The sequence below is a fragment of the Pleurodeles waltl genome, chromosome 10, assembly GCF_031143425.1.
Source record: "Pleurodeles waltl isolate 20211129_DDA chromosome 10, aPleWal1.hap1.20221129, whole genome shotgun sequence".
NCBI lineage: Eukaryota > Metazoa > Chordata > Amphibia > Caudata > Salamandridae > Pleurodeles > Pleurodeles waltl.
In genome coordinates this window covers 1,047,339,183-1,047,365,379 of record NC_090449.1, presented here as the reverse complement: position 1 = coordinate 1,047,365,379, position 26,197 = coordinate 1,047,339,183, and the positions used below count along the sequence as shown (strand labels likewise).

The 26,197-nt window shown below is 44.8% G+C and overlaps 1 protein-coding gene and 1 non-coding gene across 4 annotated transcripts in view; both read left to right on the top strand.

Annotated features, from left to right (window-relative positions):
- Nucleotides 1-26,197, top strand: part of UBE2E1 (ubiquitin conjugating enzyme E2 E1) — a 311,010-nt gene that overhangs the window by 260,648 nt on the left and 24,165 nt on the right. For all 3 annotated transcript variants that reach the window (XM_069212045.1, XM_069212047.1, XM_069212048.1), the window contains one exon: nt 22,849-22,981. In XM_069212045.1, the coding sequence (XP_069068146.1) occupies nt 22,849-22,981 (133 nt within the window). The remainder of the gene's footprint in view (nt 1-22,848; nt 22,982-26,197) is intronic.
- On the top strand, nt 23,442-23,571 carry LOC138262519 (small Cajal body-specific RNA 24). Its single transcript, XR_011199246.1, has one exon. It is a non-coding gene; the product is annotated as a small Cajal body-specific RNA 24 (non-coding RNA).

The following is a 26,197-nucleotide window of genomic DNA, read 5'->3' as shown; positions in this document are numbered from 1 at the left end:
CAGTGTGGCATCACTTGAAAACTCAGCCGAAACAAATGGGAGGGTCGAGGTCGGTTTGTGCAATGAAACTATTCTCTTGGGACTTCATGTATGTTGTGGTGCAACAGTAAGAGAAACTCTGATTTGGAGTTGATTCGGGGATCTCAGAAGGATTCCTGTGAAGCAGGTGACAAGTCCATCAAACCTATGTGGCATCGACCTTTGCACAGAGCTGGGCATCGCCTGCCTATCGGTGGAAGACGACGGGTGGCTTTTAAAGTAAACCGGATGCAGGCTCAATATGATGCTTAAAACGTGGTGGAGGCTGAAACCCTGGTGGGGGGGGGGGGGGTCCTAAATGAGTGGCAGAGACCAGGGATCTGTTGCACAAATGTCTTTCAGACCAGGTGAACATGGTGGATTCTGTACCCCTCCGGCTATCTACAAGCCCAGGAAGGTGGTTACGGCCCGTATATTAGCATCAAACCCGGCCAAGTCCTCCCGGTGATGTTGGCGCCATAGGAAGGCGGGACTGGTCCCCGAGTACGCCCGGGCATTACTGCGTCTAAATTTGGCTCTAGCTTTCCCTTTTAAATAGACAGGTTGTATTTAAGTCTTTTTGCACCTGATGCATCCACCTGCAGAAACTTGGAGTCACGAGACAACGCAGAATTACCAGCTGCCCCCGTTCATTGGGAGCACGGTCTAGTGTCCCAGCTGGCACAGATTGCATGCTGGGAACTGTAGTTGTCTGTTTTTTCCAATACAGACCTAGGTCTCCAAGCTCCAGCAGGCAAAGTGCTTTGGGCAAATGCTGGGGGTAAGCTGGCATTTCCAAAGAGGTTGTTTGCTTGCAAAACTTCAGCAAACAGTTAAAAAAAATAATTAAAAAAAGAGCAAAATATGAAGTGTGCTCTGCAGCTGGGCAACCCACCGATCCCTGTACAAGCCCATAGACCTCAAGCAGGCCACACATCAGGTGTAGGTAGCTTGCACGGTTCTGTTCTTGTTTTGACAATCTGAGATTTATTGTTTTACATCTGTTCACGTGGAAAAGTTAAACTATTGCTTTCAGGATTCAACGATTTCAAGGACTGGATGCGGTTCTCGCACGTAACATGAACAGGCCTGAGAGCTCTGCAGCCCAGGAGTCCCTTTACTATACAAGGGGCTGTTTACATTTAAAAAAAACTCATTTCCAGGGTCCCCTCGCTGTTCCACGGGCCGTCTATATTTATACAACTCATTCCCATGTTCCCTTCACTGTACCAGGGACCGTCTATATTTGTAAAACTCATTCCCAGGGCCCCTTCACTGTACCAGGGGACGTCTATATTTATACAACTCATTCCCATGTTCCCCTCACTGTACCAGGGGCAGCCTATATTTGTAAAACTCATTCCCAGGGCCCCTTCACTGTACCAGGGGACGTCTTTATTTATACAACTCATTCCCATGTTCCCCTCACTGTACCAGGGGCCGTCTATATTTGTAAAACTCATTCCCAGGGCCCCTTCACTGTACCAGGGGCCGCCTGTATTTGTAAAACTCATTCCCAGGGCCCCTTCACTGTACCAGGGGCCGCCTATATTTGTAAAACTCATTCCCAGGTTCCCTTCACTGTACCAGGGACCGTCTATATTTATACAACTCATTCCCAGGTTCCCTTCACTGTACCAGGGACCGTCTATATTTATACAACTCATTCCCAGGGTCCCTACACTGTACCAGTGACTTTCTACATTTCTGAAAGTATATTTATGAAACTCATAGCCAGCTTCCCTTTCCAACAGATCTCAGGTGTTTTGTCTAATTCAAGGAATGGAAAGAGGGGTGCTCGTGGGCACCCTCCTGAAGAGTTTGGATTACAGATACTTACTTTTTTGTTTTGGGGTTACTGAATTGAGTGCCCTTTCTTAACCTGGATTCGCTGGCTATAAAACAGGAGTGTCCAACCTGGGTTCCGGAAGGCTGGATTCATGTCGGATTATCAGGATAACCAGTGAAAATTACAATTTACCTTCATGGTATTTAAATTGCTCTTATCTGGCATTGAGCCAGGTCTCTTTGACATACATCGGTCACCCCTCCATAAAAGGAAACCTCTTAAAACAAGAAGTGGGGAGCCAATAGGTCAGACCTTGGCAAGCATGCATTTTTTATTATATGTTTTTGCAAGAATATGCAGTAGATGTTAGCAGATAAAAAGTAAAAATACAGCTGTCTGAAGCTGATGGTAATAAGAGTTCAAAGAAAAGAAAAATAAATTAGAACATGTGCCCACAGATTGCCCATATACCCTGGCACTAAAGGGCACTGATGTTAGGTGGATGGTCTCATGTGATCAGGAAAACGCCATCACTCAATGAGCAATGCAGTCAGTGTTGAGGCGGGCTGCCCTTTTGGCTCATTCTGGATGCTGTTGTGAGCAGAAGCAAAATATGAATGACACTTGAACAGACCAATGGAAGAAGAGTCCTAATTTAAGGCCCCTATATGTAGGTATTGTTTTTCGTTTTTATGTTATTACATAAGGTGAGTGAAAGAACTAAGCTGTCTGTAAGCCAGACCTAAAAAAGTTAGTCTTTTACCGCTTGGATGTCAGTGTTTCACTTGCATGAGTCCACCAACAGCTGTTATTGTACTTTCGTTTCTATCTTGTGATTTTGGACACTTGCTTGTGTGTTCACACTTTTCTCCGGTTATTTCTAAAGTATTTGTAAGTTACTTGCGAGTTTTGTGCATTATTCACTCACATGATGAATGTGCACACTGCACATGGATGTTCCTTTGAGGTGCCTGCTTCGTATAGGCGGGTGCACAGTCTGACATTTATTTCAGCATAAAAGTTTGGGAACAGAGTAAGGTCCTTGTGGCTGGGCCACGGCATGAGCAAAGCTGCGCACATCAGCACTTACACCCCTGAGGTGCTCACACACTCTCTGTTCCTCTTTTTTTGGTTCTTTCAGTTTCCCTCCTCTCATCTTCTGTCGCTTCCTCTTACTCTCTACTATAGCCTCGTCCGGGTACTGCCTTAGCTTATCGATCTGTAAACCCCCAAGCCTGGAAGTATGGGTGCTGCAGGACCCCCATAACAATGCCGAATGTCAGAAGATGGATGAGCAATAAAGGCCCTTAATTTTTGTATTTATCTTCTTACTTTTGTCGTCTAACAAACTAATGCTTATTCTTTAGATTGGTGTTTACTTGTCTTTCTCTGACTGCAAAGTTAAAGAATTTTGTAAAGTGAACTGTGTGACAACCTTGCTGGGGTACAGGGAGTGTGATAGGAAAGGCTGTAGGCAGTGGCGTGAGGAAACTGGAGAGCCCTCCCCCCCCCCCCTCTGCAAATTGCATAGAGGGAGCCCCCTTCCAGACTCAGTCAGGCCAGGTGCTGTGCTGAGGGGGCCTTCTGTAGCTCGGGGGCCTTTGTTAAGCCCCTGGCTGTAGGATGTCAGTTTTTTTTCCATAACCTAGAACATTTAAATACCTGTAAATCAACTGTACAATTATTTCAAAATGTATCAAGAGTTATGAAAGCACAAATAAAGCATATTTTCTGTAATTCAGAAGTGAGATGGAGACAAAGATTTTAATAGAATCAAAACCAACCAAGATAGTTGGCTCGGTGATGTGCAAATGAGTCAGGTTTGCTGAAACCTGAATTCTATACAGTATAATTTATGCACTATGTAGTTATAGCAGTAAAACTGCTTGTCCCTGTGAGTTTTGTGGCCATTTCAATGGAAAATGTGCTGCCACGCCTTCTTTAGTAATATATTTGTGACAGTGTACTCCAAAATGCACCACGGGCTACATACCACACCCTTACCTCTCCTGATAAATGGGCTCATTTGTTACATTTGTTCATTGTGTGACACTTGGATTCTTCACAATCTCTATGAATCCAGTGAAGCAATATTGATGGCAGCATCCCCCCGCCCATCCCCCACCCTCAACTCTGAAAATTGTTCCACCAGCACTGGTCGGAGCCCATCTCCACGCGGTGTATTGTTTTCAGCGCAGAGTCTCTTTGTGACAATCTCGCGCCCCCTTGTGTCCATTTGTTTTATCGCCGTGAGACCACCTTCCTGCCACCCTCTTGGGCAACCCCAGCAGCGCGTTTCAGCATGAAATGTGGAATATCAACTCCGTGTCGACCTCCCACAGGCCAGACCCGACCTCCGATGATTACTCGGAGGTTCTCGCGGCCTCCCTTCGGAACAGAACCTTGACCCGCTGGTTCTGGAAGAGTAAGGCTCTAAAACTCTCCACTGGGGTTGCTTGTCCCTCCTTGCATCGGATTAGCTGACCCTCCGTATCCTCCACGCTCTCCAGCTGCTCTGCTGTGAAATCTTTTTTTTTTTTTTTTTAATAACACGGATTTTTTTTTTTCCCCCATAAATGTCCACCACATAGAAAAGGATAGTGAAAGCCTTATACTGGGTAAGGGTCAGTGCTTGCATCCGGGGGACCTTGGAGTGCCCATGTTCGCTTCATTTTGTACCCGCTGTAAACACAGCGCTGTGAAATTGCGGCGCTGTACAAAACTCAAATGCAAATAATATGTTTTAAATCCCACATTGATGACCCATTACGGGGGCTGTTTGTTACCAGAAGTTTAGCTCTCTTCGAGAAATGTACCATATCAGCTCCTTTATTATAAACTGATGAGCAGTTTATGTGCGGCATGACTGTTAACTAGCAACCAGCCAGGAGAGACCACTTCCCTAGTTATAACGGAAGAGCAAACCTACAATTCCCAGCATGCATAGTGTGGGTCAAAAGCTAAGAGGCGAGAGTAGCCAATCACTCTCCGGTTGTATGATAGCACTGGCACTGAAGGTATTGGTATGATCAGGGAAGTATTCAATGAGTGCATTGGCGCTGCCTTTCCTTAATTCAAAGCATAACTAGCTCGGGTGGTGCACTGAGCAGGGTGAATACCTCCAAAGACCTTGTGTACCAGCAACATTTTTACTGATAGATGTACATTTAGTTATTATCAAGCACTCTTCCAGCTAGTCATTAACAATTAGCAAGATTCACAGTAAATAATCAGTATTACATCATTTTATACCATATTTATTGTTAAAAAAAAATTCAGTCCATATATAAATGCCCTTGTGGCATCCACTGCGATCCTTTTAATTCATAAAGAGTCCATCAAAATCCATTTATTATTCTCCAAATCCAAGTCACATTGTCTTCACATTAAATCGCCACCGTAATAAGAATCTTATATTCCTCAATTCAGCCAACAAGTATTTCGTCAGGGATATATCTCCCACTAGACTTCATCAGGGCTGCATTAATCAGGCGATTGCTTGTTTCCAAGTGTAAATCCTTAAATTGTCAAAAGTTTCTAGTTCATAAATAGTTGGCCAACAAAGTGCACCATTGTTTGTATCCCATCATGGCCGCTATCCTGGTTTTCCTTTTGTATCTACTAGTACTGCCCGATGCGAGTACGCTCATCCTGGCACTGAAGGTGTCGATTTGAAAGCGAGGATAGTGAAGTTCAGATCCCAGCGTCCTCACCTTACCAACACTATGATCCTGGGAAAATAACGTCACCTCTTTGCCCTATTATCTTTCTTAATCAGAACTAGTTGCTTGCTCCCCAGCCACCTTAATAAATGTTAAAAAAAAAAAAAAAGGCACAGTGTGCTGCTATTAGTACAGACGACGCTAAATTAAAAAAACAATGGCACCCTTCAGGACGAACATGTGACAAGCGAATTAAACAATCATTTTGGCCCCCTGCATGGTGACAGACCGGCCTTCAAGGCGCAGCTTGATGTCACATCGACGACGCTGGGTGCTTGAAATGCTGCCTCCATGGATGGTACCCACCCTCGGATGCCACTTAAAGTAGGGGTACCTCAGAAATGCGCGTCACTCTTTGTAGCCAGCAAACTGGCAAAAGGTGTCCAGCGTAGTTTGTGGAAAGGCTGATGCAGAAAAGACTCGTTTCATTCGGTTGCCGGTGGCAAAAGGCAAATAAATATTTAAGTAAACAAGCGCCCGCTGCGGCCTACTTGAGGGCATTTACCCCATAAATGCAGCGTCCGTCGCTTCCCCGCCCTCCTCGGGTGATGAGGTCTCCGCAGATATCCGATTAAAATGTGTCCAATTGGCGCAGTGGAACCGACTGTGAAATGTCTAATTTAGCGCCGTCGGGCCTTGTGTGAACGATCACAGATTCCCCATTAGCGCTTGTCCGACCCTATTTTCTCTTAATGTGTTTATTATTTCACATAGTGCTTGTGAAGGGCGTCGTGCGCGCTCCGGGAGTCATCCTTACGCGCAGCAGTCCTGTTAAAAACGGGAAGCTTTATTTTTACGTCGCTGCATAAAACAACAAGCATTTGCAATGCACTAGGGTCTCGCATTTGTCGGAGTTACAGTTGTAAACTCCCAACCGGATTTTTCTTGCATTAAAAAAAAAAAAAAACAAGCTTTCGCGCTGCTACAGTTCACACTAATACCTACCGGCAAAAGTGCAATTAACTGAGTAACAAGGTCGATAGTATGCGAAGCGCTCGACTTCTGCCCAGCGAGATCGCGCTGCGAAACCAGAGAAAAAGTAGTCCACAAACCCAGCGAGCCTCGCATGTTTTCTGTACTTGGTCGCTGCGCTCGAGGAGGGCTAACCACCGGAAAAGGCATGACGTGTGCGTGCCTTCCACTAATCAAAAGAAGCGGATTCTAACAGGCAAGCCAACTTGCCAATGAAAGACACTGACCTGACGTCGACGGGGCTCCGAGCCCTTTTCTAATACCTAAAGCGTCTCGCTAGCGATACGCATGCGCAAGCGCATGCGACACAGGCTCGACCCTAAAAAAGTCAACCTCGAATGTAGCATGAAACTGAAATTATGTGGCAAACTGGACTATGGGAGCACCCTCTATGCCTGGATCAACAAAAAACTGAGACAAGCGCTGGGAGGGTTCGTTGGTGGCTGTGCTGTTGGGAGCTAAGCCCGGGACCCAAGGCCTCCCCGTCTTGTTAACCTACCCCAGTGCTTAATTTGAGCCAGTGACTGGCTGGCCTCCCCTCACACACAGGGGCTACCTGAAGCATGCAGGAGTGGCTGACTGCAGGACTGATCACTGTGGGGGACTACTCTACGGGGGGGGCCACCTGAGAGACGTGCGCTCCCTGACTGATGAAGATAGCCTCCCAGAGTCGCAATTCTTGGTGTGTGGGGCTCTGGTAAGCGCACTAGAGACATCGCCCAAACAGAACCACAGACTCGCAAAACCCTATTTACCTTCAGAAGCGGGCGCAAACTTATATCCTGGCTCTACAAATCACTTCAGCTGATGTGACTCACATCACTTACAAAGCAGAGATCCTACTAGGAGGGTGCTATTAGCTGTGAATTGGAAAAAGGGAGGGGGCGGGGGTGTCTCCATGCTAGCTCACCCTTGAAGGTATCCAGGAGCACCAGGTTCCGCTACACACAGTTTAACTACCCGCACTGTACATATCTTACACCCCACAGATTGAATGTTATCTCTCTAAAGACTGACAAACACCGCTCTCGCCGCTACACCAAGGACGCAGACTTCCTCCACATGATCTGGACCCGCCCCATAATAACCAGATTTTGGCGGAAGATCTTGACAGACATGGAAAGGGCGGTGGTAGGACCGTGCACACTGCCCGCGGAGACCTGTTTGCTGGACCTATATCCCCAGCCCCAGCTGTGGAAAATTCTGAACAGGTTCACGGACCTAGCTTTAGTACAGGCCTGTTGCGCCATAGTGATACACTGGAGAACCTCGAATAGACCACCTCATTGTAGAGGGAGACATGAGGTTAGCAAATCAGCCGGAGCAGGAGGCACCTGCCCTACATTTTGTGGAAAGTCGAGGACTCCGAAAACACTCCATAACAGGTATATGGAATGACATCGTGGACGCTTTTGAGGAGCCTGCCACATAACCTCGGAATACGACACTTATATAGACCCCATGTGAGAGAGCCGTCACACCACATTGTTCTCACACTACTGCGTGAACAAAGGACTCAACACTAGAATATACTCTCCAAGCATCAATGGGGTCACTTATTGTGGTCTACTACATCCAAACATTTAGGGCCGGATTCTGAGTTCGGCAGACAGGAACACCAGTTTGCCAAACTCCAGATGGGGTGGGTGCCACGTGCTGGCTACCTGCCCGCCAGCTCCATTAAGAGTTCCCCGCTGGGCTGACGGGTCAGCCCAGCGGGAAAGTGGCGGCTGCATTATCACCGGCTCATAATTGAGCCTGCAGCAATGCTGCTGCCCGCAGGGGGCACCAGTACCCTTGTATTGTGCAGTTTGCAGACAGTGCGCATTACGAACATGCTGAGCAGGGTGAGCCCTGCACTGCCCTGTGCAGGGGCACCCCCCTGTGGCCCCCTGCACCTGTTTGTATGCCAGCCATGAAAAGGCTGTGAAACCACCATGAAAAGGCTGGCGGAGAACCAGGTGGTAATCAGTAGGGTGGTGCTGAGTTCAGCACCGTCCCGGCTGATTCCAACCTGCACCGCCGTCAGCCCATCGGGATCTCCGATTGCAGTGGAGACGGCGGTAGGTTGGCAGGGCTGCCCGCCAAACTCTTATTGTGGCGGTCGGACCACCACAACAGCGGCGGTCTGATAGCCAATGCGAGTGTGGCAGTCCGAGGACCGCCACACTCGTAATTAGGCCCTTACTGCTGTTCGGATGGGCATACGTTGCTGTTCAGTTTTTGTTCTCTCCTAAACATCAAATATGTAATTGCCACTGCTGCTGTTATACGGCTCTTAACATCGCTGTAATCATTCAGACTGAATGTGGTGAATAGTGGAAAACACACATCTAACATTATTGCTGCCTGAATAACTGTCAAGTCAATTATGCCGCATGTGATTACCAACTACTCATATAAATGCTTAAAAGCAATAAACGTATTTGGAAGAAAAAAAAACTCACCAGAAGGCTGAAGACAATTCAGAACTCAGTGGCTAGAATCACTCTCAAACCCCATGTGCAGTCGCACCACACCACACCTGAAGGAGCTCCGCTGGCTTACCATACACAAACGAGCACGACTCAAGCTCCCCACCCACACTTTTAAGGCACTACATCACACTGGCCTAGCATACATCAAGAATCTCGTCTGCTTTCAGAAACCATCCACACACCGCTGCTCACCCGGACTCCTATTTGCACCCATATGGGAAACCGCGTCCAGTGGTCGAGCCTTCTGCATCGCTCCCAGAGCTCGGAACGGCCTGCCACTACGCACGAGACCCTCCTCACTTCTTGAATTCTGCAAGAAGCTGAAGATCTGGCTTTTCGACTAGTCCCACTAGGTCCTAGTTTTATCTAGATTCTCACGTGCATTTCACAACATGAAAAAGGCAAGTAATACAGCATACTGCAGCGCATTCTGTGGCAGTATCGTTTTGCTGTTTTCGTTATTTTTGTAAACACATCAGTACTGTACGGCCAAAGGTAGCAGCACCTCGGTAGCACAATCAAGATACACCTGCAAGAGGAAAGATGACCAGATAACCTTTGCTAAGGAACTGCCTTGAACCATGCTTCTTTTTTTGTTTTGTTTTTTAACTTTTTTTCCCCCTTTACGCTAGAAACCTTTTTAAATGACGTATAAAAATTACGCAGGAAATGGTGGATTATGTAACTGTGACAAATCTGTAGAAAACTTCTCAGCCACACATTTGCTTATTTCCTGTGGCCTTGAATATTCATAGGAAACACTGTAGTGAAAATTTAAAAAATGCTGAATATTTTTCTAATACGTCCAGTCCCCACAAGGCAGTCAGTGTCTTTCTAGTTTGTTTATTTTAATTATGAAGAATTGTACATACCTTCTCCATCTTTTGACCAGGGTCGACAAGAGTGCACCGTTATCCATCAGGACAGCCCGAACAAAGCTCAAATTTAGGAACGAGTTGATCCTATTAAAGAAACCTACATAAATGCCTTAAGAGGCCGCTTCTGCCGCAAGAACCAAGCTACCCCTGCAATCACTTGTTGACTGTCCTCACCTTTGGCCATGTACAGCACTCCACTACCGTTTGGCTAGGGTTGTGCTATACAAATGCATATGTTGATGCTCTTGTTATGTGCAAGACCGGGACTATCTAAATTTTCGTAAAACTTAGTCTAAGGTTAATAAACACAGACCTGTGTAACTTAGGGTTCAACATTAAAACTGAGTTTATATAAAAATATGGTCACAAAAAGCAAAACATAATTAGTTAATTAGGAATCAGCTGAATCAAAAGTCAGATTAATATTCTGCAAGAGGACTGAGGTAAGGTCTGCCTCTGAAGAAAGCCCAAGGAAAGAAGTACGCATAAATAAAATAGACATACTGGCATAGAGTCTGCTCCCAAAGGAAGCCCAGAAAGGACTGACTCTTCTTCAGACTAAAGCAGTTATAATGACGTTTTAGGGTACAGAAGCCACACACATTTCAGAGTATATTATGACATGGCAGGTTTGGACTAGCAATGTTATAATCACATAAACCAGTCAGTATTCTAGTAAATAAGATACTTCTAGCGACACCTGCTTCTGAATACATTCCATTGCTTAGGCGATGCATAACTAATTAAGGAAACAAATTGACAACACACAGCAATACAATGGTTTGTTCAGCTAGTGAATGACATTCACGGAACATCAGCAGGAAACCGTGGAAAGACACGGAATAAAGAAACAACTTGAGCATTACCTCCTTGAATGAGCACAAGCATTACATTAGACAGCACATTTGAGCCTTCTTTTTCAATGATTTTTCAGAAATGGAAAAACAGACAAGCATACAGAGCGAGAAAGGCTTGCTGATGTAAAACAAATGTGTACTTTTATTCTTCAAACAAGAATAGCTGTCGTTGCAAGCTAGCTGAGGCCTAGTCATGCTAATTGAACCACGTCTAAGTTATGCATTATTTTTAATTAGTAAAAACTCAGCAACACATATATAAAAATACTTTAACCAGAAGTTACTTTAGAATTTGGGGATATTTGCACCAAAATGAGGGAGTTGAATCCTTGTAGTCTCACACAGTTCTTTTGATACATAAAATATCATGGATGATAAAGACATTTATCCAATATATGAAAAAATGTGTAATGGAGATCTGAGAAAAAACAGCCAACGTGAGTTTCGCCCCGTCATGGAGTGCAGACGTGGGGCCTTTTCAAGGCTCTGATTCTGCAAAATTGCCAATAACCATTCAAACCGTATGGTACTAGCTCTATTTATTCCACAAGGCAAATCTGTTATGCATCATTAGAGTCGGCGGGCTGTAATAGCGGTTTAGAATACAAAGTGTACTCTCCATGTCAGTCTCTAGCGTGTCCTCTCCATGTCAGTCTCTAGTACGTCTGTGAACATCAGTCTTGGGCAGTAAGATAAGAAGGCGGGATCTTTGTGCCATAACAAGGCGAGACACATGTTTGCAGTGGTTTCTCAGATAAGAGGAACAAAGAATAAACAAATTTAGGTCATCGGATCTCCGTTATCTATTGTCCAAATATTGAGTGACTGCCGTTGCTATTATCCTCATTCTTCTATGTATCAAGAGAATTGTATGTGGCTACAAGAATAAAACCCCCTCATTTTTGTGCGAATATCCCCAAATTCTAAAATAACGATTGATTAATCTCTTTGAGAGGTGGGGTCATGCCCTCAAAGGGATTCCTAGAAATTTCTTAAATGTTAATTAACACAGGGATATTTGAATAGGTAGATCTGGGATATATATATATATATATATATATATATATATATATATATATATATATATATATATATGTGTGTGTGTGTGTGTGTGTATATGTATATATTTGGATAGACTGGAGACGCTGCCTTTTCTAGGATACTCTGGCTGTTTTCAGTGACTTCCAGAATTTCAGGCTTGAACTGCATAAAAAAGGTATGGCAGCTGTGGTCCTGAGTGCCATGCGGGCAAGTGAGTGTGGGGGCACGGTAAAAAGAGCAAAATGTTCTGTACCAATTTTGTTGGGTTTTCACCTTCAGGCAGCTGGGTATTTAGGAAAAAAGAAAACGCATGCTTCAATAAAAAATGAATGCAAGTTAAAGTGGAAGGTGGAAATTCACTCTTTAGACCTCAACTGGTTGATGCAATCTACGCAGGTGTTTGTAAGGTATATATATATATATATTCACACACCCCAGTCTGTTATAAAAAGGATTTTGAATATAATGCAAGTCGTTAATTTAACATTGTAATAGTAATATACAGAGTATACAGTAGGCTGCCGCACAATATGAAGGGACACGTACTATGAATGCATTTGGTAAAAGAGGAAACGTTTTTCCTGTGGTCACTTTTTGTTCACTAGGGGCCCCCTGGGCCCCCTGGCCCGGCGATGACCTGCACATTTCCGCACTGTGATGGGAAATGTTTTGCCAGGGTTTTGTATAACATTTAGGTTCATGGGATGCAGCTCTCGCTGGTTCCTGTACCCTTCGACCTCTGATTTTATCGGAAGATTGAGGGTAATCGAACAGCTATCGCCATAGATACCGTCGTTATCAATGGCCACTGTGTAGCTGGAGTGACTTGGAATGGGAGAGTCCCAATACTGCCAGGGCCTGCAGCCTATAAAGAGCCAAAAGTCGTGGCCTCGTCATTAGCGCTGTGTATGACTTAACATGTGACGCTCTTTCAGATGAAATGTATCCGAGACCAGCCAGAGAGCGAAAGATGGCACCTGCCAAGTTTAAGCTTTAAATTGTTAAACTTGAAAACAAGCCGCAGGACCTAGGGCGCAGAATTCCTTTCGTTTCAGAAGCAGGTCATCTCGTATTTGGTTCTAAGTTAATTGGTTAGTTCTCCCACAGAGGATCACGAGATGGGGCTACACCCGGAGGAGGAGTTGGCTCAGTGGACTACTGAGTCTGCTAAAGGGATCTGTGTGGGCGGACTCAGCCTTTCATCCTTTTAATGTTGATAAGGAGAGAAGGCCTGTCCTGCACTGCTTTGGAAGGGCGGCAGCAAGTAATATCTAATCGATTAAATACCGGTCAGTCAATTATTAAGAGGAAGTCATAAATGTCGTTGAGTATTCAAGGCGCTTCCAGGACGCGCCTCGAGGGCCAGGCTCTGGGAGCTAAATGCACTGGGTGTGATTCTTCAGCGCACAGGTGTGAAGCGGTGGATTAGCGCCTCCCTTGACACCAGGTGCGCATCCTCTCTCTCCTCGCAGGTATCCCCACCTCCCCTGGCATTCTTGCATCAGCAACCACTGGAGGGCCGCGTTCAGACAGACACAGGTGCGACAGTTCGTGCATTGGTACACAGGGAAGGGGGGGTGGCTCTTAGAAGCGGGGGTCTCTCTGCAGGCTGGTGTCATGGAAGGTCGGTGTGGCTGGCACAGAGTCAGTCACACGTCGGTCATTTGCACGTACACGACAGCTGGCGCACTAACCCACAGAGCTCTCTTCCTGGCACTGCCATGGGCATGTCCCGTGGGCTCTCAAAACTGATCAGAAACTCCCTCGCAAATAGTCGGCTCCTGGTGGTTTCTGCCCTGGCCTCAGGGCGCGTCCTTGCCTGAGACTCTAGGGCTGGTAGTGAGGTGAAGTGTCTCAGGCAGTGTTTACAACCCCGGAGACCCCGCACCACAACAGAGGGTAGTTCTGTGGGAACAGTTCCAAGGCCTTTCTTGGGCCCGATTCTTAGAAACCACTCTGTCTGGAGCAGGGCCGGCTTCAGCGCTGGGGACGCCCCTTGCGACAATCTGTTTTGCCCCTCCTTCTGCATGGATTCCATTACTACCACTCTGACAGTGCCCCTCACAGCTCCTTAGCCCCTCTTTGACACACATTTTGTATTCTTTTATTGAAGCGCTACTCATAGCTCACTAGCAGTTCTGTGATCTGCAGCAGGCACATTAACCCTCCACGCTACTTTGATGAGCCACAGCTGCTCCTGGACAAAATTCTGACCTTTCGTCAGTAGGAACATTAGTCACCAGAGTTATCTTGATATTTTTATCGTTGTCTGAAAACTGCTGTGCACAAAGTGCTTTTAAACCAAAAGTTATTTTTAAAGGCAGCGCCCTCCAAACAGAGTTGGGCGCCGGACGTTGCCCGGAGGGTGTCATGTGCCGGTGTGGACAGTCCTTCCTTTGTTTCTAGTCCATGCAGAATGTGTTGGGCAGTCACCGCCCCTCAAAAATGTAAAATGACTGTTTTGTACTCCACAGTGTAATTTATAAATTACAGTCAAATTAAGATGCAGGCGGTAAGTGATGTCTTTGCACCAGAATGGAACGTTGTGAGTTGGGGAATAAATTAAGATTCTGGGGCGCATTTCTGGAATTGGAGAACGTTTACTCCGGGAGCCCATAAATTGGGAGTCAGGGCTGTAGTAACAAAAAGGGGGTGGAGTCACGAGAGGCAGAGTCCTGAAAAGCAGTCTCACAATCAACTCATAGATTTATTTGTTTCTTTAAAAAAAAAAAAAAACGTCCACAGAGAAATAGGCAACAAGGAGAAACATGACAGTAAATCTGCCAGGCTTAACTGCTGTAAAGGCTGCATTTTAAAATATCTTATGAGGTTAAGGCACCTGTGCAGAGGGCTTGGAATATCAATTAAATCTCCGGGAATAATAATAATAGCGAGGCAGCTCAGGTGGTTAATGCAGTTACTGCAGAGATCTGTAGTTTTGCTAGTCACTTGGCTCAAAGTAGCAGAGTCTTAACAAGCCTCCTGCAAAGTATATAATATAACATGCAGGTCTGTTTTTTAAAGTAAATGGGTAAGGGGAGTCTCTGTTTTCGAGATGGAGATACTTTTGTTACTGTGCAGTTCATAGATTGCAATCCTGACACAGCACAGTGAGCTATGAACCAACATCAAGGACCTGTATGCAAACCTGTGAGGCATGGGTTTGGACCCTTATTGTTTCTTCTAAATCTATTGTTATTATAAAGCTGATAAAAAGGGGTTGTTTGGGTAGTTATAAAATCGTATTAGTACGAAGAACCTCCAGCACTGCGTTAGTTTTAAATCCAGAGGCTGTGTTCCCCTGGCCAAACTCTTAACAAATTGCAGTTACCAGTAAAAGCGATTTCTGATGCCCGTGCATCGAAACCCTCATTGGTTTTGCAAAACATCCAATATATTGATTTAAATAATTGTATGATTAGTCAATGTGTAATGTGTTCATGTGACATAATCGGAGTGAGTAGCGCTATAAAAGAATTAAATTACAAAGTTAGGTGCTTTTTAAATTGTTTTTTGTGCAAATACTCAAAGAAATCTGACCAGTTGCATCTCGCGTCAACGAGAAGGGGCCAGGTGGCACGCACTCGGGGTGTAAATAAAAATGAAATAAAACAAAAAAAAACACCTCCTCCACTGCGCGCCGCTCCTCTGTTCCTCGTCACTGCAGGCACAGGCTCCCAGCCTGCCCTGCGGCCAATCCTGACGCTGCTTACAGGGGCCCCCTGCATGCAAAAAAAACAATATTGCCTGCCAAGCAGGTGCAAGGGTGGCTGCATTGGTGCTAGGCAGCCAAAAGTACGCCAGCGCAGGGGGAAAAGGACAGGAATGTGCTGATTTGTATAAATACGGCGCATTCCTGCACTTTCCGTGTGACGCAGGGCAGTGCAGCAAGGGGGTATGCTGAGCTGCCCTGCACCACACAGCCCATAAATCTGGGCCTCAATGCAAAGAGGGCAGATCTCAGAATCTAGGTGTCTGACTGAATCAAGCATGATTTAAGCAGTGGCGGCTGCCGCAATCTCAAGGTGAGGGTCAGGCTTACCTGTTCCGGCCGCTTCACTCCTCTTCCGATGGTGTCCCAGCAGCTGCTGGGACACTAGCACAGGCTCCACATGCAGTCTTGATGCTGCTCTCATGCTATGCCTAGCATGACAGCAGCACTCGGATTGGTCTAAGCGGCTTGGTCTGCTGCTCAGACAGTGCACTGGAGTCTATGCAGTTTCTCCAACCCAGCTGGAGAAACCAAAGTGCGCATGTCAGTTTGGCTGGCCTAAGATGGCCGGCCAAACTGACATGCGCACTTAGTGCCCTCACGCCACTCCTCCTCCTCCCTCTTCCTCCCGTGGCCCAGCCCCGCCCCTCCCTGCACATGCTGTCTGAGCCAGCAGCTGAAAAATAAAATGATAGTAAAATATTGTTTTATTTTTCAGCTGCTGGCTCAGCTAGTGGGGCGACGCTCCTTCCAGTGCAGTGTTTCACAGTCCTGCTACACAACAAGCATTGTGCAAATAGTGTAGAGAGACTGCTGGGCTGAACAAATCAAATGAGATAAATAGAGCAGTATTTACGGTCTGGCTAAGCCCAGCAGGACTTTTTGCAGTTATAATGTAAAATAATGCAGTATTTACAGACTGGTGGATCTGACCAAAACAAACGCAATATAAATAAGTGTGTGTGTGTGTGTGTGATATATATATATATATATATATATATATATATATATATAATCTGTCAGTGACCTGGGCTAAAGCATGTGATAGAAACAATGTTCTAAGGGCTGATAAGATGGCCGTCAAACATCCCGGCTAAACGTGAATAAACATTCTTGCCTTGCACACTAGGGCTGCACGTCTCACCACAGTCGCAGCTGACTTATCAGCCACAGAGACCACAACCATCATTGCCTCATGCAAACCAGTTTCACGTGTGTCTGAAAGATCTGTTTTCATGTTAAACCCGCAAATTGATTTCGTTTTGCACAAGTGAGGCTTGTGTTGCTGTGAGAGTGATTGAAAACTCCCACAGTGGTCAGCCCACTCCAGCTGCTGGCTAACCTCACTGCGAGTGATGGAATTCTGGTCTTTCACAAGGCGCACATCCGCATACAGTGTAATCCCCTTCTTTGCCAGGGTGGTAATGTGGTTACCAAGACAAAAAGTATTTATGCTTTTAGCCAATGTTCTCTATTTTTTTAAATACTGGCGAGGGCCTGGCAGGCCCTTATTACAAGGCTTTGGGGGCCCACTGATGCTCCCGTGGTGGAGTGTGCTGGCCCATGTTTATACGCTTTTCACGGCCTTGTAAATATGTCCGCCTTCACGCATAACACTGTGTGAAAGGGAAATTCCATGGGTGTTGCTGTGCGTGTTCCCAAGTAGCACCCATGGAATCTGACGCATTCCCATATTTACAAGTCTGGAAATGCGTCAGGTTCCTGTGCCACCTCAGGAGTGGTGTTAAAGTGGCGCAACGGGAAGAAATATTCTCCCAAAATCAGAGACCATGGCACTGTATTTAAAGCTAGCAAATAGTTATGGTCTGAGGCTTGAAATAATTTTATATTATGTGGCGTCAGATTTGCCGTTGTTAACGACTTGGGTTAGTTTTGTGTTTTTTTTTTTTTTTTCTTTTTTTCTTTTAAGGGTCAAGCGAGCAAGCGCTCTGGCCTGTTGTAATCTCTCTGTAGGCACACACCCACTCTTGCTATTTGTTGTTTTTTTGTGCTTGTTTTAATTGTTCCATTTTTATTGGTGCATTGTGAAATGTCCCTCCTTTGTGTGTGGAGTTCCCTCTCACAGGCCATTTCACTAAATGAACATTTTTGTTGGCCATCACACTGCGTCGCGCGTCCTCCTGATACAGCGTGTGATGGCCCCTCCTCCGGTTCCGGTTTCCCTCTCAGCGCACCCGCGATCCTTTCTAGACATTCAGGAGCCAATAACTCTTGCACTCACACTCACGGCTGTTGTGGCGCTTTGAATCCACTCGCTTACGTCAACTGTTTTACTTTTCATTTTCAATTTATGTGGCAAGAAAAGTCCAGTTAGGAGTTTACAACGCTAATAGCTCGAACTCGAGCAAACACGAGACCTGTTGCATTGCAAATGCTTGTTCTCATAGTGGATTGAAACACCTCGAGACCACAGAACATGAAGCTAAGTCGACTGTGCCTTAAAATTTTGTTGCTTGTTTTCTCTAGTTGTCCTTTGTCCCATTCTGTACTGGAAGCAATTAAGTGCATCTTAAAATGAGTCTTTCTGGTTAAAGGGGGTGTCACTTTAGATTTTCATGGCCTTCGCTTGTCTAATTGAAACAGCATGACCAAGTGAGGGGTCCGAAGTGCATCTTGCCCCAGTTGGCAGCGGGGCAATAATCTACCTCCAATTTTGTTTTTTTACACATATGGAAAGGAATTATTTTGTCTCTTTGGTTAAATTTTCTGAATTTTCAACTCCACGTGAATTTCACCAGGTCGTGGCAACAGCCTGGGAATTCCACACAGGTGAAAACAGGGATTTGTAAATACGTTGGGTTTTCTATGTGACACATTTAAGCATCACTTTTGCATGTCTGTGTGTGTACGACCTGTGTGGTGGTTTGTGTTTGTAATGTCTCATTCGAGCAGACACCACTGACAAAGCTAACTGTGTCACTCTCTTAATTGCCTTGCAGGCAAGCAAGCACTGGCAAAGCCAACTGGTCTGCTCTTGGCAAACTGGTGTTATGATTATTTATTTGTATCTTTTATTGCAAGCATATGGCACAGAAAGAAACAGAAAATAGGGCTCCATCTACAGTCGCTGCCTTGTACTTGCAGATGTAACTGTTTCACTAGCATTTTTTAAATAACAAGCCTCTCAGTTGAGTCATGAATTTTATTAGTGTCTGTTGTGAACCAGACTGGAATAGATCACCACCTGACCCAGCACATAAACCACAGGCAGAACTGCAATGTTAATATATAACTTTATAACACAAACATAAAAAAGGCGATGGAAAATAAATCAACTAACTGGGCCGGGAAATGCAGACAAAATAAGTAATCAGCACTTAATACCAAAAATATGAAAACATGTGACAAAAAGAGACTCACTTTGGACCTGATTTTCGAGAAAGGAACTATTTTTGGAGGATGTGAACTGGTTTAGGCCGTCACTCAAGTTAAAAGGAGCCAATGTGTATGGCTGACCCACCTGGGGGCGCGAGCAAACTGATATAATCAGGCAGACCAAAGTATGACGTCCACCGAGGAAAAGCCCCTTTATGTGTATATGACGTATGAAAGTTTTTGAAAAACAAACTGGTGAAATAGCTGAAGATTTCTTCAAGGACAGACTTACAAAATCAATAACAATAAAATGAACAGCATTTGTAAACAAATTACGAACTAGACAGTATCTGTAATTTACAACCATCTGCACTGTCAGAAACAAACTACTTGCTGAGCCCAGGTCCTCCCCCCACCCTCCCCAATTCAATCACTGAAACCAAATGACAAACCTAATGGCAGATTGTACCTTTTACCTGGACAACTATGGAAGCCCCCGCCATCCATCAAAAACAAAAGTCAGCCAATGGGTGAAGAGAACTGGTCCCAAGTCAATCTCTGGGTGTACCAAATCTTGGTGTACTTATTCGTATTCATAACATAAGCCAGTAGGATTCTTAACTTTTTAACTTCTGAGGACCCTCAATTATTGCTGAAACGGGGGGACCCTCCGTGGATAATTACTGAAATCCGGGGAACCCAACTGATTCAATACTGGAAGCCAGGGACCCCAGCCTATGCATTTTAGATGATTTGAACCCCAAAAGAATACGTAAACAATACAGAAGCACACAGTCATCAAATACCCGAATTATTAAATATTTTATTTAATTCACAAACCAGTATACAAATTAAAAACTTCAATTTAAAAGGTAAGGCTCCAGCTTTTATTAATTGAATGGAGTGGAGTCCCTCTCCGTGGTCTATCCTGTTTGATACACTTGCACAGCTCTCAGGAAGAAATCCGAGGACACTCACTTTATTTTGGCCTCGAATTTCAAGTTCAGTCACAGTTACAGAATGTTTTGAAATATTCAGTTTTAGATATTGCTTTATTATATGCACATTATTCATCTGTTAATATATTATTTCGTTTTTAGGATTAAGCGCACAAGCGCTTTGACCTGTTGTAAGTACTTTGGGCCTTTAACCACGCCCATCACTTTCACTCGTTCCTGGGCTTGTTTAAGCAGTCGTGGACCTCCTGAGTAGGGTTTGCAGACCACCTTGAGAGGCTTTGGTGCTGCAGAATGCAGCACACTTAGAAAGAGGAAAAAACGAGGAGAAAACATTGCAGTAATTGCATGGTGCAAGCAAGGCGCAACCCCCTCCTATATATGCCCCTAAGTTTTTAGTGCTGTTTGGGTCTAGACAGGCTGCATGCACAGGACTATTTGTGTCATGTTGTCGTCAAACTGTCACCAGAAACTAATGTGGGAACGGCTGAGGTTGGGGCTTCTCACTGCTGACCATCAGTTCTGCAACAACCTCCCCCTAGACTTCCACCTGGATCCCCCCCCCCCCCCCCCCACCAATCCCCCAGCTGCTGGTCAGGGCCACACTAGGGTACTCTGAATGACTATTGTGCCCTCGAGGGCACCCTTCCATCCCTTGTAAACAGGAATGGTACCTGTGTACAAGGTGGGCGGGCACAGAATGTAAATATTGCTGTGTCTCACTGGGCAGAGAGGCACACTTTAAATATTGTACTGTTTCATGTGATTGTTTCTGCCATGCAGTTATCTGTACCATGCGTGCCCCTGCAGGTACCAAGCCTGTAGATAGTGCAGTACTTGTCTTATGCGCCTAGTGTAGGTGGACACAGGTAGCCTGTAAATAGTACATTTATACCGTGCATTATTTACACTGAGCCTGTAGATAGTGCAGTACTTGTGTCATGCATCTAGTGCAGGTGGACACAGGTAGCCTGAAAATAGTACATTATTTATACCGAGCCTGTAGATAGTGCAGTACTTGTATCTTGTGCCTAGTGTAGGTGGACACAGACTGTAAATAGTACATTATTTACACTGAGCCTGTAGATAGTGCAGTACTCGTCATGCGTCTAGTGCAGGTGGACACAGGTAGCCTGTAAATAGTACATTATTTATAATAAACCTGTGGATAGTGCAGTACTTGTGCCATGCGCCTAGTGCAGGTGGACACAGGTAGATTGTAAATAATACATTATTTATACCGAGCCTGTAGGGATGGCAGTACTTGTGTCATGCGTCTGGTGTAGGTGGACACATGCAGCCTGTAAATAGTACATTATTCATACCGTGCATTATTTATACCGAGCCTGTAGATAGTGCAGTACTTGTGTCATGCGTCTAGTGTAGGTGGACACAGGTAGCCTGTAAATAGTACATTATTTATACCGAGCCTGTAGGTAGTGCAGTACTTGTGTCATGCGCCTAGTGCAGGTGGACACGGGTAGCCTGTAAATAGTACATTATTTATACTGAGCCTGTGGATAGTGCAGTACTTGTCATGCGTCTAGTGTAGGTGGACACAAGTAGCCTGTAAATAGCACAATATTTATACCGAGCCTGTAGATAGTGCAGTACTTGTCATGCGTCTGGTGTAGGTGGACACAGGCAGCCAGTGAACACTGCATGTGCTTAGTACACCCTGGATCAGAGGCAGGCTGTAAATATTGTGTTATTTGTATCAGGTGCTTAGTAAGCCCTCGCTCAGGGACAGAGAGTAAACACTATTATTTGTATCACATGCTTAGTGCAGCCTGGCTCAGAGGCAGACTGTAAATACTGTAATATTTGTATAGTACATGGGATTCTGTAATCTCTGTATAACGACTTGTGAAGCACCGATTGTAATGAAAAAACATCAGAAGTGGACTATTTGAAGTTGTTACAGCCAATTTCTGAATGCCTGCTGCCAGCAGCGGAGGTGAACGTCATGCCAGATTACTGAGCACAGCAAATGGAACATTTTTTTTGTTGCTCTATTTTCTTAGCTTATAATGACAAGCAGAGAGAATGTTTATTTTTTGGACTCATAGAATCAGAAAAGCTAGAATGTTACTGCATTTTTCTAAACCTTTTGAGCTACTGCAGCTTTTTTTTTAACTGACCTGTATTTTAACAGTTTCTCTAATCTGATCGCAACAAACATCTAACAGGTTTTTGATGTGTTTAATTTTGCACAGGAGGTTTTATTTTTATTTTTCATGTTTTCAAACAGACTTACTGTTTCATAATGCAAGAGCCAGCACCAAGGTTTTAAGTGGTTTGTGGGGAAGGTGGTCCGACCATGTATTATATGGGGTAAAGTACCCCCTGTGTACATCATGAGGGTATTGCAAGTCACCTCATAGTTCCATAACTTTATAAAGGAACCCTGCCTTTGGTCTCGTTCCTCTGCAGCGTTATTAAGATCCTTGGTGACTGATGTATCCTTATAATCCTGCTTACCTCAGCCAGATACTGAGTCTGTAAAGGGTACTCAGTACCTGGAACATATGCTCAGTGGAGCTGGGCACAGTGACCGACTGCACATTTTGAATCCTGAGTCAGGTACACATCCTGTAAACACCACACCTGTAAACCGAATTCCAAAATGCTTAGTAATCTCTGCACCTTGCATCATGCACCTAACTCAACCCTGTACAAAGGCTGCCTCTAAGAGCTACACTGTGCCACACTACTTGTATGGCAGATACTGCGTGCAGTGTTTTTAATGCTAACCTCTTCTAGGTGCAAAGTGTGCAAATACTGCACTATTTGTCTGGTGGTGCTCGTCAGCCGAACAAACACTGCACTATCTGTATAGCGCTTAGAAAGTTGAAAGAAAGGGCTGTGCTGGCTTCGGATTCACAACCGGTGCCGACTTCGGATTCACAACCGGTGCCGACCCACACTCCTCAGGGAACATTTGGGGTTAATCCTTCCTGGGAGTTTGTCGAACCTTTACACACCTTAGATTCATTGTCGCTGCTGCCGGCATTTTGAAGTGACGTCCATCACGCGAGCCAGTGAATGTTATGAAACCCTCTTAATAATGTTGTGTATTTTCCTCCACAGCGCGGGTCCGAAAGGCGACAACATCTACGAGTGGCGGTCGACGATCCTCGGCCCCCCCGGCTCCGTGTACGAAGGAGGCGTGTTCTTCCTCGACATCACCTTCACGCCTGAGTACCCCTTCAAGCCTCCAAAGGTACTGGCCGAGCTATTCGCTAAAAGGGGCCAAAATGCATTGTGTGTGTGTGTGTGTGTGTGTGTGTGTTAATTCCTGGCTAGGTGTCTGTAATGTTGAGGTACAATGTGGATGTGTCGTGCAGAGTTTGGATTGTGGGTGCTTAGCATGTTCCTTGTACATAAGGTAACGTTTTGGGGAGTTGGGGTAGGTGGAGCTGGGAAGTACCTGTGGACGGACATGTTTACCTGCGTACTACGAGGCTGCTCAGTAAAGGATTTACCCGACTTACCTAATGATCTGTCATCAATACACTCGCTTAACAAAGGACGTTTTGCCGGACATGTGCGCGCAGTTGAAAGCATTTGGGATACGCTGGCTTCTTGGAATCATCAATCACTAATTTAACATTGGCCTGAACAATAAGGCGGATGTACCGCAGAAGGTGCAGACTGATGTGAAGCCCATCACCTAACATATATGGATGCTTAGGTGTTACCAGTTTCTCCAATTCATGGTGATAACTGTACACAAGTGTCCAACAGTAACGGAGGTTATCTGACCAGCTCATAGAAGTTTAAATGGGCTGGCTCGTTCCACCTCTTACATTTTCACACCAGCCAGTGTGACTAAATCTTTCTCCCAGTGCATTATGGGCCTATATGTTAGCCTTGAGTAAACTGAACATATTGTATCCTCCTTACTGAGCTACAGCCTTCCAAATGAAAGGAACACTTTGACAACCCTTGCCTGAGTGAGTGCCAAAAGAATTTCTTCAAAACCTTCTAAAGGGGATCAAAATATCAGTTACTTCTGTATCGCACTCACCTGTGACAAGTCTATATAGAGCCATGGAAATGGCCTCATAAAATAATAGTCCAACGTTTTGATTTGTTGGTTCTCACTTGTAATTACGTCCTGTGTAAAGCTATTTGACCCACGCCCCCCAATTTAAGTCTTGTCTGCATGCTAGAAAACTGCAATATATATGAATGAATGACTAGGGCAAATGTTGGCACTAAACTGATTAAAGTCACTCTGGTCTACACAAGTCTTACCAGAAGCTGAAGCCGACAATTTGAATGGGTAGCCACATAAAAATCCTAAGGGGAATACTGATAATCTAGTATGAGGTATTTGATCAGGCTTTCCAGTCTCCTGAGCCTCTTGTAAATGTGAGAACTGCCAATATAATCTGCACACTTCTACACATCCGTCCTGTAAACTGTATGCATGTCTAAATTTGCTACCCCAAACCATGTGCTGTAATTTTGAAATCTTTTGCCAGGAGTTGACATTTAAGCACCCCATAAACTCTAAACTAAGATCACTAAACCTCTGTCTAAAACTGTGTTCTTGGTAGCCTTTTGTGAACCGAACAGAAGGTACTGTTGTAGGAGGCTGGCCTGGTTTGTAGTGGGTACCCTAGGTACTTACACCTTATATATTTACCCGTGGTTCTAATAATGTAGTGTATGTACATATATGTGTGTGTATTCATGTATGTGTATATATATATATATATATATATATGTTTCTGTGCTTGGCATGTTCGTGGATCATTGCATGGCTCCTTGGTGGGTTGTTATACTAGATATCTATGAATCCCTGCTCTCATCTTATCACACTTATCTACCCATCATCATATGTCATGTCTCTATCAAACTATCCTCCATTCCCACTCTGACTCATCCCAAATCCCTTCTACTACTCTAATCCCCTAAATAACTCTGCCTAAGCTATTCCCTCCACTTCCACATCTAACTCACCAAACCTCACTCTACTACCATGACCTCCCACACAACCCTACTAAATTCTCCCTCATTTATCTCGCCCTGCTGCTATGATCTCCTTAACCCTTCCACAGACTCTTCCCTCCTCCATCCCCCTTAACTCATCCCAAGCCTTTGGGATGAGTAAATGAGGGATATACTCCCAATTAACACTTCTGGATTTCTTTCCTCCTCCACCCCTCCATTACTCCAGTCAATCTAAATAACAAACTCTCATGTCCGCGGCTCAAATTAACTCATAATAATACTAAAACTGTACTCATATTTCCAGATACTAATCAATCACTAATTCCTGTTGGGTTCCAGAGTAGCATGCTACTCACCGAAAAGCGCTTCGATGCCTCGTCAGGGGTAGTAAGCGCTATATAAATACTATTACAATACAATACAATCTTGGTACAAAATCTGGTCCAACTGCTGAATTATTCACGTTGCAAACGAGACCTGGGTTTTTAATTTCATCTTCCAAATTTGACAAAAATTGTGTGATGGTGAGAAAAGTGTCCTGACACAATCCGGCTAAACGGCACCAGTGTCCAGCACTATATAAAAGTTGGATTATTACTTTCAGCTCTGAAGGGCTCAGTGGTCAAAATGTAATTGCACCATTTTCTGCGCCTTTCTCTTCACTCGCTAAGCAGAGAAGCTTAAGGTAATTAGGAAACTATGTAAAAAGCTGCAATTTGAGGTTTTTTAACAGTGTTATTAAAAAAGGTTTTCACTTTGCTTGTGGTATTTCCCAGTCTGTAAACTGATCCAGTGTGATTTAATTTGAACATTTTGTGAGCTGCTTCCCTATTTGAGCTGCTCTCAAGCGTGTGAACTGCCCTCCACCCCTGAAAGAGGAAGTGACATCAGAACATAACCGGAAGTGCAGTCTGCGAGTGAATGAGAGCAACAAAGGTGCAAAGTAGAAGGCTACATTTTATTTTGCTTTGCGCCGCCTTGTTAACACACCCGGTTATTGTGATGGTATAGCTACTGCCCCGAATTGCGTTACAGGGTCTGTACCATTATAAGAGCCCTGGGACTCCTGTCTGTAGGTGTTGCTTCTGCAGCTGTCAGGATTTTAGAGGCTTTCTAAAATGTAATTGGTATCCAGGACGAGCCCAATGTACAGTGACATGCAATGGTAACACAAAATGATGTCTCCTTCTTGCAGAATGTGATGAGTGGCCCCTGAGTTTCCCATGTCCCACAGATATTAATTTACCTTGGGCTGAATGGGACCTCCTGAAGGGTTTGGGGTGCCCCTGAAGGGATAGGGCTGCAGGGGCCTGCGTTGAATCCCTGATGACATGCACTTTGTATAGTGATGGCTTGAAGCGGAAGTTTGTTTTGCTGGCTTTTGGACACTAGGGACTTTACACTGCTGACCAGTGCTGAAGTACAAGGGCTTCCTGTCTAAATAGTATTTGTGATGGGTTTATCCATCATTGGCATA